The sequence below is a fragment of the Argentina silus genome, assembly GCF_951799395.1.
Source record: "Argentina silus genome assembly, chromosome: 14".
Taxonomy (NCBI): domain Eukaryota; kingdom Metazoa; phylum Chordata; class Actinopteri; order Argentiniformes; family Argentinidae; genus Argentina; species Argentina silus.
Window position 1 is genome coordinate 10,270,284 of NC_139668.1, and position 13,844 is coordinate 10,284,127.

The following is a 13,844-nucleotide window of genomic DNA, read 5'->3' on the forward strand; positions in this document are numbered from 1 at the left end:
TTACTTTGTATGAGTACAGGTAAAGAGTTAACTCCTAAATAAAATGTCTACTAATTCATACACATACACTTTGTCTCATTTTTAACCTTTGGGCATATGACACAAAGAGCTATTGATTAACAGGGGAAGACCTCATGAGAACAGAATAACTAGTACTTCACAGACACTGAGATACACACAGAGAGAAGGATTAATAAGGCATGTGACTTCCAAGGCAGAGAAGATGACATTCTGTTTGGATATACTGTGTTTGTAGGTGTAGAGATGAGAAGAAATGTAAGCTTTAGATAATAAGGAAAGACGTAAATGTAAGTCCAGTGGCTACATTTATTCAGAATCATCATTGCAGCTTGGGATAGTCTTTCACATGTTTATTGATTTCCGGAGGGATCCTGAGCCATTGCTGGTTTCTGATGGGGGAAAAACAGGAGATTATTTTTCAACAGTGTACATAATTGATAACTTATACATATATAATAGCCAAACATAAACTAGTTTTGTATTCTGAAGGTCATAAATAAAGATCATAAATGCTGTGGCTTTATATAATAGGGAATGGACCACATGTTAGGGGCATAGCAATACACTTCAGGACTTACTTGTGGGAAAGTCTTGGCTAAACCTTTTTCGTTGCTGCATACCTGATATCTGTGGAAACACATATGGTGTAGTTATGCTGTAGGAGAATTATGGACACACAACATCCAACCAATGCAAGCCCTTGAGAGTCTGCAAAGAAATGTTGTACATAACAGGATGATCTGACTTTCAATGGTTGTGGTCTGTCTCATCTTACCTTTTTCTTAGACTTGTAAGTCTCTGATGCAAGGGCAGCGATCTTGTTCTCTAAATCAGATACCTGTGGAGACGAGAGAGGGAAGGGAAGTATTGTTACTGCTATTAGTATTTTGACCATATTTAGTATATCAATCATATTTCTGCAGAAGTGTGTATTGCTTTGGCGAGAGAGAGAGAAAGAGAGAGTGATTAAATCAACAAAATATGATATTACATCTATAATATATAATATTCTATATGCTCCATCTGTCTTGAATATGGATGTTTATATTACTCCACACATTCCCTTGATATATATTTCCTTCTGGTATGTTTCCCCTTACCCAACAGAAGTTTGTCTACTGTCAAAACAGAATGCTTTGCCTACCTCACTCTCTGTGCTCTGCACTCTGGCTGCTGTTAAGGCCACCACGTCCTCCAGCTCAGAGAGCTCTGAGTCTGTGTTGGTTCCAAATTGGTTCTTGGCACTCTGCTCCAGATGTCTCAACTTCTTCTCCAGGTCAAATGACTTCCCCGCTGCCATGTACACCTGTGCAAGGACAGAGGAGAATCACACAACAATATATCAATAATATATCGATATATTATCAGCTACTAAGCTGTAGCTGTTAATATATGCTGCTGTGGGGAAACAAAGCCAATCTTTGCTTTCAGACAACACAAATGTCTCGCATGCTTTAAAAAAGGGCATACACGGGCATAGCTCTAGACCTACACTTGACACACAGCTATTTGGATGACATGGTAGTTAAGGGGAAAAGAGGCGTGCGATTTTCGGCTTACATTTTCCTCAAGTTCTCTGTAAGCGTCATCTGCCTGCTTTACATCAGTCCCAATTAAGTGGGATCTGTCAATAGGCTTTGAGGGGGCGAACTCGGTCATTGCGCTTTCAGTGGCATTAATGGTTCTTAGAAACTCTGTGGTGATGTCACAGAGGGCCGCCGCTGTGGATCTCTGAAAGCCATGCAAAGGGAACAGGGAACAATTAGCCGAGGGGTGAGACCAACTAGCCTAACTATTCATCACTACTGTACCTCAAAAGTACATCCCATTGACTGATTGTAGAGGAGTGGAGAGGATCTGAATCTGTGGTCAGCCTTTGACATACAGTTCCGAAACTAGAAAAGTTATGCTGTCAAAACGATTGCAGCTGAGTGGATGTGACTACCATCAGGGGGCATATTTCGGAAATGTACCTCATTGCAGAGGTACATCGGTGTGACATGGTGCTCTAGCATTGCCCTGCGATAGGATTGTCACATTTATTGTACCGCAGCAAGACATGCAGGATGTGTAAACTTTCTGCAGTCGGAACTGTACACAGTAGGTTACAAATCATTACTTGGCTCAACTGACATTATGCTTATGCAACACATACAATAGCTGTCCCTGTAGATTATATTTTGTCCAAAACTATTTCAATCATTGAGGAATTTACAAATTGTGACTTAAATAAATCAACTTCTGTCAAATATGGCATTAGATATCCCGTAAAAGGACATATTAAGTTCACAAATTCATTGGGATCTCACAACAGATATGCTACTACTGTATGCCAATTCCAACATTCACAGGACTTCAAAAGACCAGCAGATGCTTGAAGGCACAAGATCAAGAACATTATCAACATGCCTCTCTTGGCAAGAATTAAATAATTTATGCTGAGAAACAACTAGGCCTTGAAGACATCCACAGCTGCAAATAACTTTTGATGAACTTTCAATACAAACTACATTCTGATATTTACAGATATCAAAGATCTTCAACATCCTACAAGAGGATATAACATGGATAACACGATCCAGCTAAAGCTTCACCTTAGAGCAGACAGACAGTCGGTGTGTGCCTGAGAGGAGTAGGTCGTCCCCCCCACCCCTCCCAACTCAAATCTCACCTTCTGGGCCTCTGTGGGCATTTCATCCTCACTGGAGGAGCTCATTGCAGGCTTCTGTGGAGGTGGGGTTGATGAGGGGCCGCTCTTCCCTGGGGTGGTCCTCTTGGAGTGGATGGTCTTCTTCCCCCCCTCCTCATCCGAGGAGAGGCCCTTCTCACCCATGTTCCCCGCCAGCTCGCTAAGCTTCCTCCTCAGCTTCTCCTCCTCCAGTTGAGCTGCAGTCGGGGATTCCTCCTGCCGATAAAGACCCAGGGTGAATCTGAAAACTATCCAATCCTCACAGATCTACTTGTGTGTCTTGGGGATAGGGACGGAAGACAACATAAAAACATTATTTGAATTGCCTGAGAATAGCAACGGAATTGGGCTAAATACTATTTTGACAGGTATCAAATTACCCTCCTATGGTAAAATGCTGTGTCACAATCCAATTCAACTGAAATTGTAATGAAATTTATCCCAATTCATGTGGGCAAGGCTCAGGCCAACTAACCAATTATTTACTTACCTCTATTTTTCAATTCAATTTGATGCCACTTTGAAAGGAGTATGTTATGTCTTACAGTAACAAAATGCATATGCTTTTGTTAGCAACATGAGCATGGGTGGGTACATCCATAAAAGTTTTTGGTTTCGTATGAAAATGTTTCAGCAGGAAAGTGTTTATCCCTTGCTTACCTCATCAGGGGGTATGGTCATCTTCTCTTCCAGCCGGTTTAGGAGACTCTCAAGGGCTGACATGCGTTTGGTAAGCTCATTAATCTACAAAGAATTTCGACAAATATTTATTCATTAATTTTGCAAGTATGAAAATGGCCCTCATCTATCTATATTGGTGCTGTGAAAACCCATCACCTGACAAATTCGATCTACTTCTTAGGAACACTAATACAGCACAGCTCCATTTGAAATAGATTTTCCTGGAATTAAGAGGAGACACACGTCGACCCTTGTATAATACACACTGTGGGGAAGTTCCCATTATCAAGGCTTGAGTTTAGTAGAGCACTCTAAACTGTAGAGAAGCATGGCAGGCACCTTTCCCCCCCCCTCTCTCTCTGTCTCTCTGTCTCTCTGTCTCTCTCTCTCTCTCTCTCTCTCTCTCTCTCTGTCTCTCTCATACACACACACACACACACAGACACACACACACACACACACAGCTGTACCGGTGGAGGTGCGACCCCCAGGTTCTCCTGAGAGGATGCTCTACTGGGGCGGCGACGGTGGGGTGCTTGGTACATGGGCATGGGATGGCGCTGGTACTCCTCCTCCTCTGAGGTATCCACATACTGCTGGCGGGCCATGGAGGAGCTGATCTTGGACATGGAGCGGGCACGCACCATTCTGTTTTCAGCTAATTGACCTTCATCTGAGGAGCAACGCTTTGGCTATAGGGTTATTTTTGCAGATGCAAAAAAATATAATATTGCTACAATACTACTATTGCATTACACTACAAATAATAAAAAATATTAAGTGGACTGTATGTTTTCAGTTTGTGTGTGTGTGTGTGTGTGTGTGTGTGTGTGTGTGTGTGTGTGTGTGCGTGAGTGTGTGTGTGTGTGTGTGCGCGTGTGCATGCGTGCGTGCGTGTTTAAGTGTGTCCATAATACCACAATTGTGAAAGACTGGTAAATGTGGTATTTACCAGGGCGCATGTACTTTTCCTGCGACAGACTCTTCCTGCGATTCATCATGCGTTGGTGGTGCATATCCTGGTACTCCATTTCGTTCCTATACCCACCTCGTTCTTCCTGGATGAACTGGAAACAGAGGTGACTTAACAAACACAGTAGCACACTGTGACGTATACCTCTAACATGTGGTATAAGTATGCAAAGGTTTTGACAATGAATACAGATTTACCATGACGTTCTGGGAATGTTGGGCAAATAGTTTCAAGCACATAACATCACTAAGTATAAGTAGGGAAGTACGCCAATAATTATAATTATGGAGAACTATTATGAGGTGAGGGTAGAAGACAACGGCTATGTCATCTGGCTACCTGGAAAGACTGTCGGCGAGAATGGGGGTAATAATCTTCCAATTCGAAGTCCATGGGGTGAACAGAGAGCAGGCGCTTGTTCTTTCGCATCTGAAAAGCAATGGCAGAGAGATAAAGAGCTATTGAGGCCTTGTTCATCGTGGAGGGTCAATGCCCGTCGAGTGCCCGACAACAACAACAACAACAACAACAACAACAAATAGTGATGAATCCATTTTAAAAGTCATCACTGCGTTGTATGGGACATTTATTGCTGTGTTGATTTTATAAAAAAATACATTGTATGCTTTTTACTAAACTGTACTGTAGAGAACAGAGATGGGGTGAATTCCATTAAAAAAGACAAACATTTTTGCAAACATCACAGTTGAAAGCACATATGCTAGGTTAGTTGATTCTAACAGTACATATTCTAGAGAACTAGGTGCTCTACAATTAATCTGAGAGGTGGAAATTCTACCATTTTGTATCGCTGAGCTTCTGCTTCTGCATGGTCCTCTTCATGACCATTGTAAACATCTAGGGGGGAGTTGGAAGAGGTAATTACTTCACATCCACAAGAATTCTGTAAAGAGTTTCATTTCTTCTGTGACCAAGACTGTGGCTAAGATGTTCAAACAAGAAGTGGGAAACATGGCATATCTGAAAACGTTGCAAAATAAATGAAAGTTGCATGCTTCAATTAAAAGACATTTAATTAAAATGTCAAGTTAGCAACTTTCAGTCATTTTTAAACATGTTTTCCATTCTGCTCACTCTGACTGTGTTGTTTGTTCCACTCACTGCGGACATCAGGCATGCTTTGTGTATCATCGTCACGGGAACCTGCAAAAACGAAGATGAGTACAGACTTCGTCTTGACAGCAGCCACTTCCCCTATGACAAGCTATTGACATCTACTCTCTGCTCAAATACATTGCCATGTCTACGAATGATCTGACGCAAAACACATGGATTCACAAGATCCATTAAATAGAGAGACTTTAACAAATATGGTATCATACAGTTTTCTCTTAATGCTTCCAATACCAAAAAGGAAATATATGTATATTAATATGTCCTATTTACTAGATAGCATCCTTGCACTGGTTGGGCCTCTTTTGAAGCTATAGCTCTACTCTCTTTGAAGTCTCTGCTAAAGTGCAGATACAAAAAGCATTCTGTTCCACATACTTCAGTTCTACATGTGACCATATGTCATCATGCCACAGGCATGCTACCGCTGGGTGAACTAACTAGCTCAATGTGTCGTCATTCATTACACACACAGCCATATCAGATGTGACCCTCCTGATGATCTGGTGACAACATGTGACACAACTGATTATAAGTCAGCAAATTTCTATCTCTCAGTGCCTTGAGATATACACAAGCACCTTATTAGGAAGACTATACTAATACTGGGGAGGGCCTTCCTTTGCTCTCAAAACAGCCTCAATTCTTCGTGGCATTGATTCCACAAGATGTTGGAAACATCCCTTTGAGATTCTGGTCCATGATGACATGATTGCATCACGCAATTCCTGCAGATTTTTCAAGTGCACTTTCAAGCTATGAATCTCCCATTCTACCACATCCCAAAGGTGTTCTATTGGATTCAGATCCGGTGACTGGGAAAGGCCACTGAAGAACACTGAACTCATTGTCATGTTCATGAAATCAGTTTGAGACGACTTTTGCTTTGTGACATGGTGCATTATCATGCTGGATGTAGCCATTAGAAGATGGGTAATGAAGGGATGCACATGGTCAGCAACAATACTCAAATAGGCTGTGGCATTGAAGCGATGATTGATTAGTGTTAACAGGCCCAAAGTGTGCCAAGAAAACATTCCCCACACCATTGGGGAATGTTCCTAATAAAAAATGGTGTTCCTAATAAAGTGTTCGGTGAGAATAAAGTGTACTTGGGTTGAGTCTTTCAAAAGACCCTAAATGACATGAAAACAAACATTGTTTTCAAGCTATTTGAAACCTACACAAAGCAAATATCCTCATCAACAACAACTGAGCCAGTGGAAAATGTTTATCTCAAGTCATCTGACAATATATAGCAGTATGTATAGTATGTAGAATATAATAACCCACTCTCTCCATTTAGTCGCTTGTAGAGTGACTTCATCACTTTGGCGCTGCCGAATCGCTTGAAACGGGTGCGCACGTTGTCATGGTACCATCCTGCGGTGCCGATTTTCAGGACCCTGCGTATAACAAAGGACCTCACAGCACAGCACAGAGTGTCTGATAGTATAGTATAGTAATGGAGTCTGAACTGGCAACTGGAGAGCTGCTGTATGCAAATTCCAGATACCCTCTACTTCCATTCTGCCCTTGAGTGAGGAACTTAACCCTCAAACTATAGCTCCAGGTGCGCTGCACTTTAGCTGACCCTGTGCACCTCTTAATTTTGGCTCTAACCTGGTCATCCGGCAGGGGTCGCACACCCATCCATGCTCCTTCTTGTTGTAGCGGCTGCAGGCTTTGCAGGTATAGAGCTGGCAGTCCAAGCACTGGCGCTTGCTGTTCACCAGGAACTTGAAGGGTTGCAGGCAGCGGATACAGTGGGAGTCCACCAGACAGGTCTCAGAACCCAGCAGCTCCCGCTTAGTGTCCTCCTTCTCTATCTTAGTCTTCAGATCCCTATGGGAAAAGAGGAGAGGAGGGGAGAGACAGAGGAGAGAAGAGGAAAGTCACCTTTACTGCAACTCTATGGAATCATGCATTATGTCATGCATTATGTTTAGGGCAACATATCCTAAGTAGCACTCAATTGATTAATGCACCATTCTGTTGTCATGTTTTTGTTTGTGTCTCCAGGCACATTCAAAACTGACTTTTTCAAAGAGTGCATTTTCTATTTTTTTCATGTGACCCATATTTTTCTCTTACTTAAGCCAGCCTTTTTTCAGGTCCCTCACCCACATCTCTCACAACATTTCAACACATTATGGCAGCTACGTATACAAGCAATATGATTACATGCAATCATGCTTCGTCTGGGGGAAAAAAACTATGTTGTCTACAAGTAAATTACTGAAAATCAAACAACTTCCTTATGCACAAGTGTGTAGTAGACATAGGAGTAGGAGGATGTGGGGCCAAGACAGAGGAGTTTTTGTCCTAGAGAGAATAGCCCTCACGGCATCTTGTTTTCAGGGACACTGTGCAGTGAAAGCAGGCCTTGTGACTTTGCCATGATCACCGTGATGAGCTGACTCACAACAGCAGGCTTTCACACTTGCATTCCTTAGCCCAGCACACACACGCACGCACGCACACACAACACAACACACATACACACAAAAACACACACAGTCATTCTTACTGACCCAAACTGATTTGAACGATAAATCATCCATGCCTTTTTTTTTTTATTTCGTCAACAATCTGATTACATAGGATGCTAAAAGAAGACTCATGTACCCCTTGAAACACATGACCAAATCATTCACTCATAAACGTAAGTGGAACATCAATGAGAGAAGCTTTCAATTATTGTTGACAAGATTGACTCAAGGCAAGTTATTCATTTTCCTATCTATAAACTTCAGGAGGAATACAAAAGACATTTTTCACGTATGATTTTCAACATCATTCCAAAAATTGACCCACCCCAGTCTCTCCTCTTCTATCTTCCTCAAGTTGAAGTCTCTTTGTATAACGTCCCAAACATGCTTGGCTTCTTCGTCTGTGAGCCTGGACAGGTCCAGTTTATTTTCCATGGTGGTGTACAATTAAAAAGTATTTCTCTGTAGAAAATAAGAGATGATCCCTGCAAAGCAACAAAAGCAAGTGAGAATCCAACCTTTCACAGCCTGGTTCAGCTGATAATGATGTAACAAAAGAAAATAGGTTTAGACAGAGAAAATACCACTGGAAAACATATAGAAGGTGGAGCAGGTAAAGTTTTCACAATATATTCTTTAGAAAAAAGAAATGAGAGCAAGGAATAGATTTTCAAATGTATATTTAGGACTATCAGTTTTATTTTTTGTTCCAAAAAGCATTGCCTGGAAATTCTATGATAAAGGATATAGGGTTAAGGTTATGGACCCTAGACACAAAATAGAATGGCTTGAAAAATTACAGTCAGGCCTACAGTATGTTAATTATGTATTGATTTAGGCCGACAGCAAATGCAACTTTGCAAAACCACATTCATGTCATTCTGCAAAGAATGCGTTATCTAAATCAATATTGCAAATTATGAGGTGGGTTAAGTGCATTATGATTAGAAATGTGATACATTATTGGAAATGGAATGGTGATTGTTCATGAATCAATTGTTAGGTGAAGTTTTTCAAAGTCGATATCTGACAATATGATTATTCAAAATGTACGACGGGAGGGAATTCCTGAAAGTTACATCCATATCACTATCGTGTGTGCATGACAGGTGTAATGTTGTCATTAAATATAAAGTGTAGGCTATTTTACAAATTACAATTTGCATTAAAACGAACGATACAAATTGTATTTACCAGGAAGTTAATTTAACGGAACGTAGTCTTTGAGACATAGTGGAATGCTATCTTATGAGAGCGGAATTCTTTCTCAGTGCGAGACGCAATCCGTGATTTTGTTATCATGCATCATTCATTTTAAAAAAACAGATGCATAACTCACAAAAATGCAAGGAATTCACTCCGGACTGTAAATACATACAAGCAATTATAGTGCGAGCAAGGGATAAAGAAGGGTTTTATAAAGTAAGTTACCCTTACCCGCTCAGCGCAGTTGTAAATCGCTTAATTCCCTGGGAGTTGCGGCAACAAATTTGCGACTGAGTCGAAGTATGAGTAAAGTTAATCACGTGCCTCGTATTCCAAGAGAGAGTTATGAGAGCAACCCATATCCCCTCCTCCAAGTAGATATGAGAAAAAAAATCAGATTTAGGTCCTTTATATAAGTAGGCCACGATCCTTTCCAGTGATGTATCGATATATGACAGGCCTCCAAATAAAGGCGTATTGTATTTCCCCCCTAACAGAACAGCTATTGGTGATTATGAATATATTTTGCCTGAAAAGTGCATGTGTTCATCTTTCACGTACACTTCCCAGATACTAAACATTTAGCACATATTACGCTGATTAAAGCCTTTTATTTTACTTGTGATTTGTTGTTGCCTACTTGCCTCAATAAAATCAGACCACCGATACTTCAAATCTAGGCCCAATGTCAATTAAGTAAATTGTTCATAATCATATTTTCAGCTCGATTGAGATCCTTGTACATTTACATCACAGAAAATGTCTGCTGCTGTGGGCCTATACTGTAGCTCCTTGTGAAAAGCAAGCTGCTTCTATTTTTAACAGTGGTAATTGCTGTAGCCCTCCAAAAAGCATGTGAATAGGCCTCTATATGTGTGAGAGGCCAGCATGCAACGGTGTCCTTAGCAGCACAGAGTCAGCCCTATACACACAGAAGGAAGAGAACTAATTCATGACCTAGTATGGAAGACTACATAAGACACACCAATCAGCACAGTATTCCTTACTAAGCCCCGATTGAGATGCATTGAATGGTCATGGAAACAATGCTAACTTATACTCTGTTAGTAGAGATTGCATGGGTAAGACATTATGGCTGCATTCCATTCTGAAGACTTGCTTCCTTCCCTCAGCATTTGATGACAAGTTGTTGAAGATTTTGAAATACTGGATAATGAAATTCATATGGTGGGAAGTAGGTGGCGCTGTCACCATAGTGACTGTACCTTTGTTGCTCAGTGACAGTATGTCACCAATAGCAAAATAACAAAGAGCACGTTTTTTTCAAATGGATTCTAGGATTTTATATTTGTACTCATTATTTCATAAACAGCTAATGGAATCACTGCCATCTGCTGGTTTTGAAATGTATCAGGGGTTTCAACATCGATTTAAAACATTATTCATATACAAGTAGGCCTTTTAGGCTTCACGTACAGTACATTTATCATACTTGCATTAATTAATATTTTGTGCAGGCCCTGTCAAGGGGTACTTACACCTACCTCCATGGCCGCTGTCTAACTAAAACTTTGGCCACATTACTGTGGAGGGGGGATGGTGAAGAGGGTGCCCTTCACTGGGACAAGGTAAGGGCTAAGGGCAGGCTGATTCACAGCTCTAAAATTAGCAGAGAGGGACTTGGGAGCTATCCAGGGGAAGTCCTGCTCTTATTTAGTAAAAGTAATAACACAGCATCGCCGCTACATTTAAAAAGACTCGACCTTGCAGACCAATTATGTCTGCATAAAGAGGCAGTCAAAGTCTATTTTAGGTTACAGTAGATACCTGCAAGGTCCTCAAGGTCTATAATTAGAAATGAGATTCAAAGGTTAGATGTTTAGGTGGTAGTTACACAAAACTGTCAAGGGAATAAGAATTGACTTGTCATTGATGCCAACACAAGTTAGAATAAAGTTGTTACTTAGGTTACATTGACACTATGGAGAAACACCTCTGTTCACTGTAAGCTAGTCATGGCCTGCCTAATAGAGTTTGAATTCAAACATCATAGACAGTACTTGATGAATGGTACTGCAACTGCAAGATAAAATTAACTACACTCACTGAGAACTTTATTAGGAACACCTATACATCTTCTCATGGTGGAGGTGGTGTAATGGTGTGGGGAATGTTTTCTTGGCACACTTTGGGCCTGTTAATACCAACCAGTTTGAATGCCACAGCCTATTTGAGTAATGTTGCTGACCATGTGCATCCTTTCATGGCCACAATTTACCCATCTTCTAATGGCTACTTCCAGCATGATAACAAAGCACCATGTCACAAAGCAATAGTTGTCTCCAACTAGTTTCATGAACATGACAATGAGTTCAGTGTTCTTCAGTGGCCTTCCCAGTCACCGGATCTGAATCCAATAGAACACTTTTCTGTGTTGGTAGAATGGAGATTTACAGCTGTGGTAGAACGGAAGATTCACAGCTTGAAAGTGCACCTGAAAAATCTGCAGGAATTGCGTGATGCAATCATGTCATCATGGACCAGAATCTCAAAAGAATGTTTTTTTCTTGTGGAATCAATGCCACGAAGAATTGAGGCTGTTTGAGAGCAGGGAGGCCCTACCCAGTATTTGATAGATAGATTACCTTTTCTTATGATGACTGATGGATAGATGATTCACTTACTTAGACAAATGTACTTGTTGTAAGTCGCTTTGGATAAAGGCGTCTGCTAAATGCCATAAATGTAAATGTAATCTAAAATGTATTAGTACAGTGTTACTAATAAAGTTCTCGTGAGTGTATATACACACTGTATGATAAAAGATTGACAGGGCCACATTGTAGCATACACGTGTGTCATATAAGAACCTACTGACCCACTGACAGATATGTCTGATTGTAGATATGGTATATCCATGTCCATGTAGCTATAGGCATTTCACTTATAGGGCTTCTGTCGGCCTCTAAGTAACCACCTGGCTGACAGCTGTGGGGCCAAACTCAAGAATAGACTCAACCTCTCACTGTACAGTACTTGCCATACCAGTTCTAGTACAAAAAATGGTTAACCATTTCATGTGTTTTTCCTGATGTTACTGCTACGATCAATTCAGGGTGTGTCTGGATTGTTGTGTTGGACCAGAACTGCAGGCTATAAAACTGCTGTGTTGGCTGTTCTGTAGTCAGGAGAGGCTATTTCTGTCTTGTTCAACAGTAGAGGACAGTTTCCTGTCATGCTCTATTATTAAACCATACAGTATATAAAAGTATGTGTCGTGGTACAGTACAGTCCAGAACAGTGGTGCTGGTGTATATCTGTCTGTCTAGTGTATGTCTGCGTGTCTGTCTAGTGTATGTCTGCGTGTCTGTGTGTCTGTGTGTCTGTGTGTCTGTGTGTGTGTCTGTCTGTCTGACTGACTGACTGACTGACTGACTGACTGTCTGTCTGTCTGTCTATCTGTCTGTCTGGTACAGTACAGTAGCTAAAGTGAGTGTGTCTGAGGTCTAGCTGACAGCCTGACTTTATCAGCCCTCCAATGTGATCCCTAAGTGTAGTGAGCTGCAGCTGCCAAAGGGGAACCAGGTCATCCCATAAAAGTGTTTGTGCGTCAGTGAAATAATCTCTATTTCTACTCCATTTCACTGCTGTCGAAGTTGAGAGTGTCTACAAGATAGGAAAGCTGGAGTGAAGGAATGTTATTGGTGCAGAGAGAGAGAGAATAGTTGAAGGCTTGTTGTTTCAAAACTACCACCAAAAGATAACGTAGTGTAATAGAAATAGCCGAGGCAGGTCAAGGAGTTTCTTTCGCAGGCTGTTCTTGTAAAGTGCTGCAAGCCATTCATGCCTTGCTGTCTGATAATGGTATCAGGTTTGACCCCTTGCCCACAACTCTCCCAGGCGTACCAGACAGCAACTGGAATGGTCAAGTGGAGATGCTGGGTCAGGGATGGAAACATGAACCCCCCTCCCCCTCCTCTTCTACTGATCTATTCCAATCCCTTCAGCACCTCTCCCATTCAGACCCTGTAAAAATAGCCTCTACTTTCACCAGCAAGAAGACTAAGTAAGGGTGTACATTTATTTCACGAGCCATGTAAATTTAGGAAAAATTCACGTTGCTAAATGAAGCACTTTTTGTCAGTGGGAAGTGTGAATAGCAGAGTGCGCAGAGCAGAGTGACAACGTTCAAAGTATTTTCATAAAACTTTATTCAAACTCACAATGACATTCAAACTAACTATTGTTTTAGAAACAATCAAGTGCATCTTTCAGCATTTCAAGTTTTCAATAATATGACAGACAATGAGACATTCTACAATTCTTAGATTTTTTTGTTTTGTTTTGAGGTTTAGTATAGACTTGAACAATGCATGTGAATAGCATTCAAGTGTAAACACCATTATTTCCCCTTGATTTCAAGATATCAAAAGATATCAACATATCAAAACAGTACAGTACAGTTTCAGCATAAAAAATACAAAAGTATAAAAAGAAAATTCAATACAAAATGTTGCATTTTGTATGAGTAAAAAACAACTTTTAAAATTGCACTTCTCACAACTCTACCTTTCTCACTGAATATCCATTGTTACCCATATCTCAAAAAGTAGGGGCTTTATCAGTCCCATCTCGATTTCTTCATTTCGATCGTTATTATATCTGTACCCAAACTTTTCCTCAAACT

At 40.8% G+C, this 13,844-nt stretch overlaps 1 protein-coding gene across 1 annotated transcript; it reads right to left on the bottom strand.

Moving 5' to 3' along the window:
• Positions 1-363: 363 nt before the first annotated feature.
• mlpha (melanophilin a) lies at positions 364-8,425 on the bottom strand (the record flags this gene model as incomplete). The annotated part of the gene is made up of 15 exons (XM_083684530.1): positions 364-410; positions 600-648; positions 797-859; positions 1,166-1,327; positions 1,582-1,752; positions 2,693-2,926; positions 3,371-3,454; positions 3,862-4,058; positions 4,344-4,458; positions 4,704-4,793; positions 5,164-5,222; positions 5,487-5,528; positions 6,792-6,904; positions 7,122-7,343; positions 8,316-8,425. 15 exons carry the CDS (start codon positions 8,423-8,425, stop codon positions 364-366), a joined length of 1,758 nt encoding a protein of 585 aa, XP_083540656.1.
• Between the last annotated feature and the right edge of the window lie 5,419 nt (positions 8,426-13,844).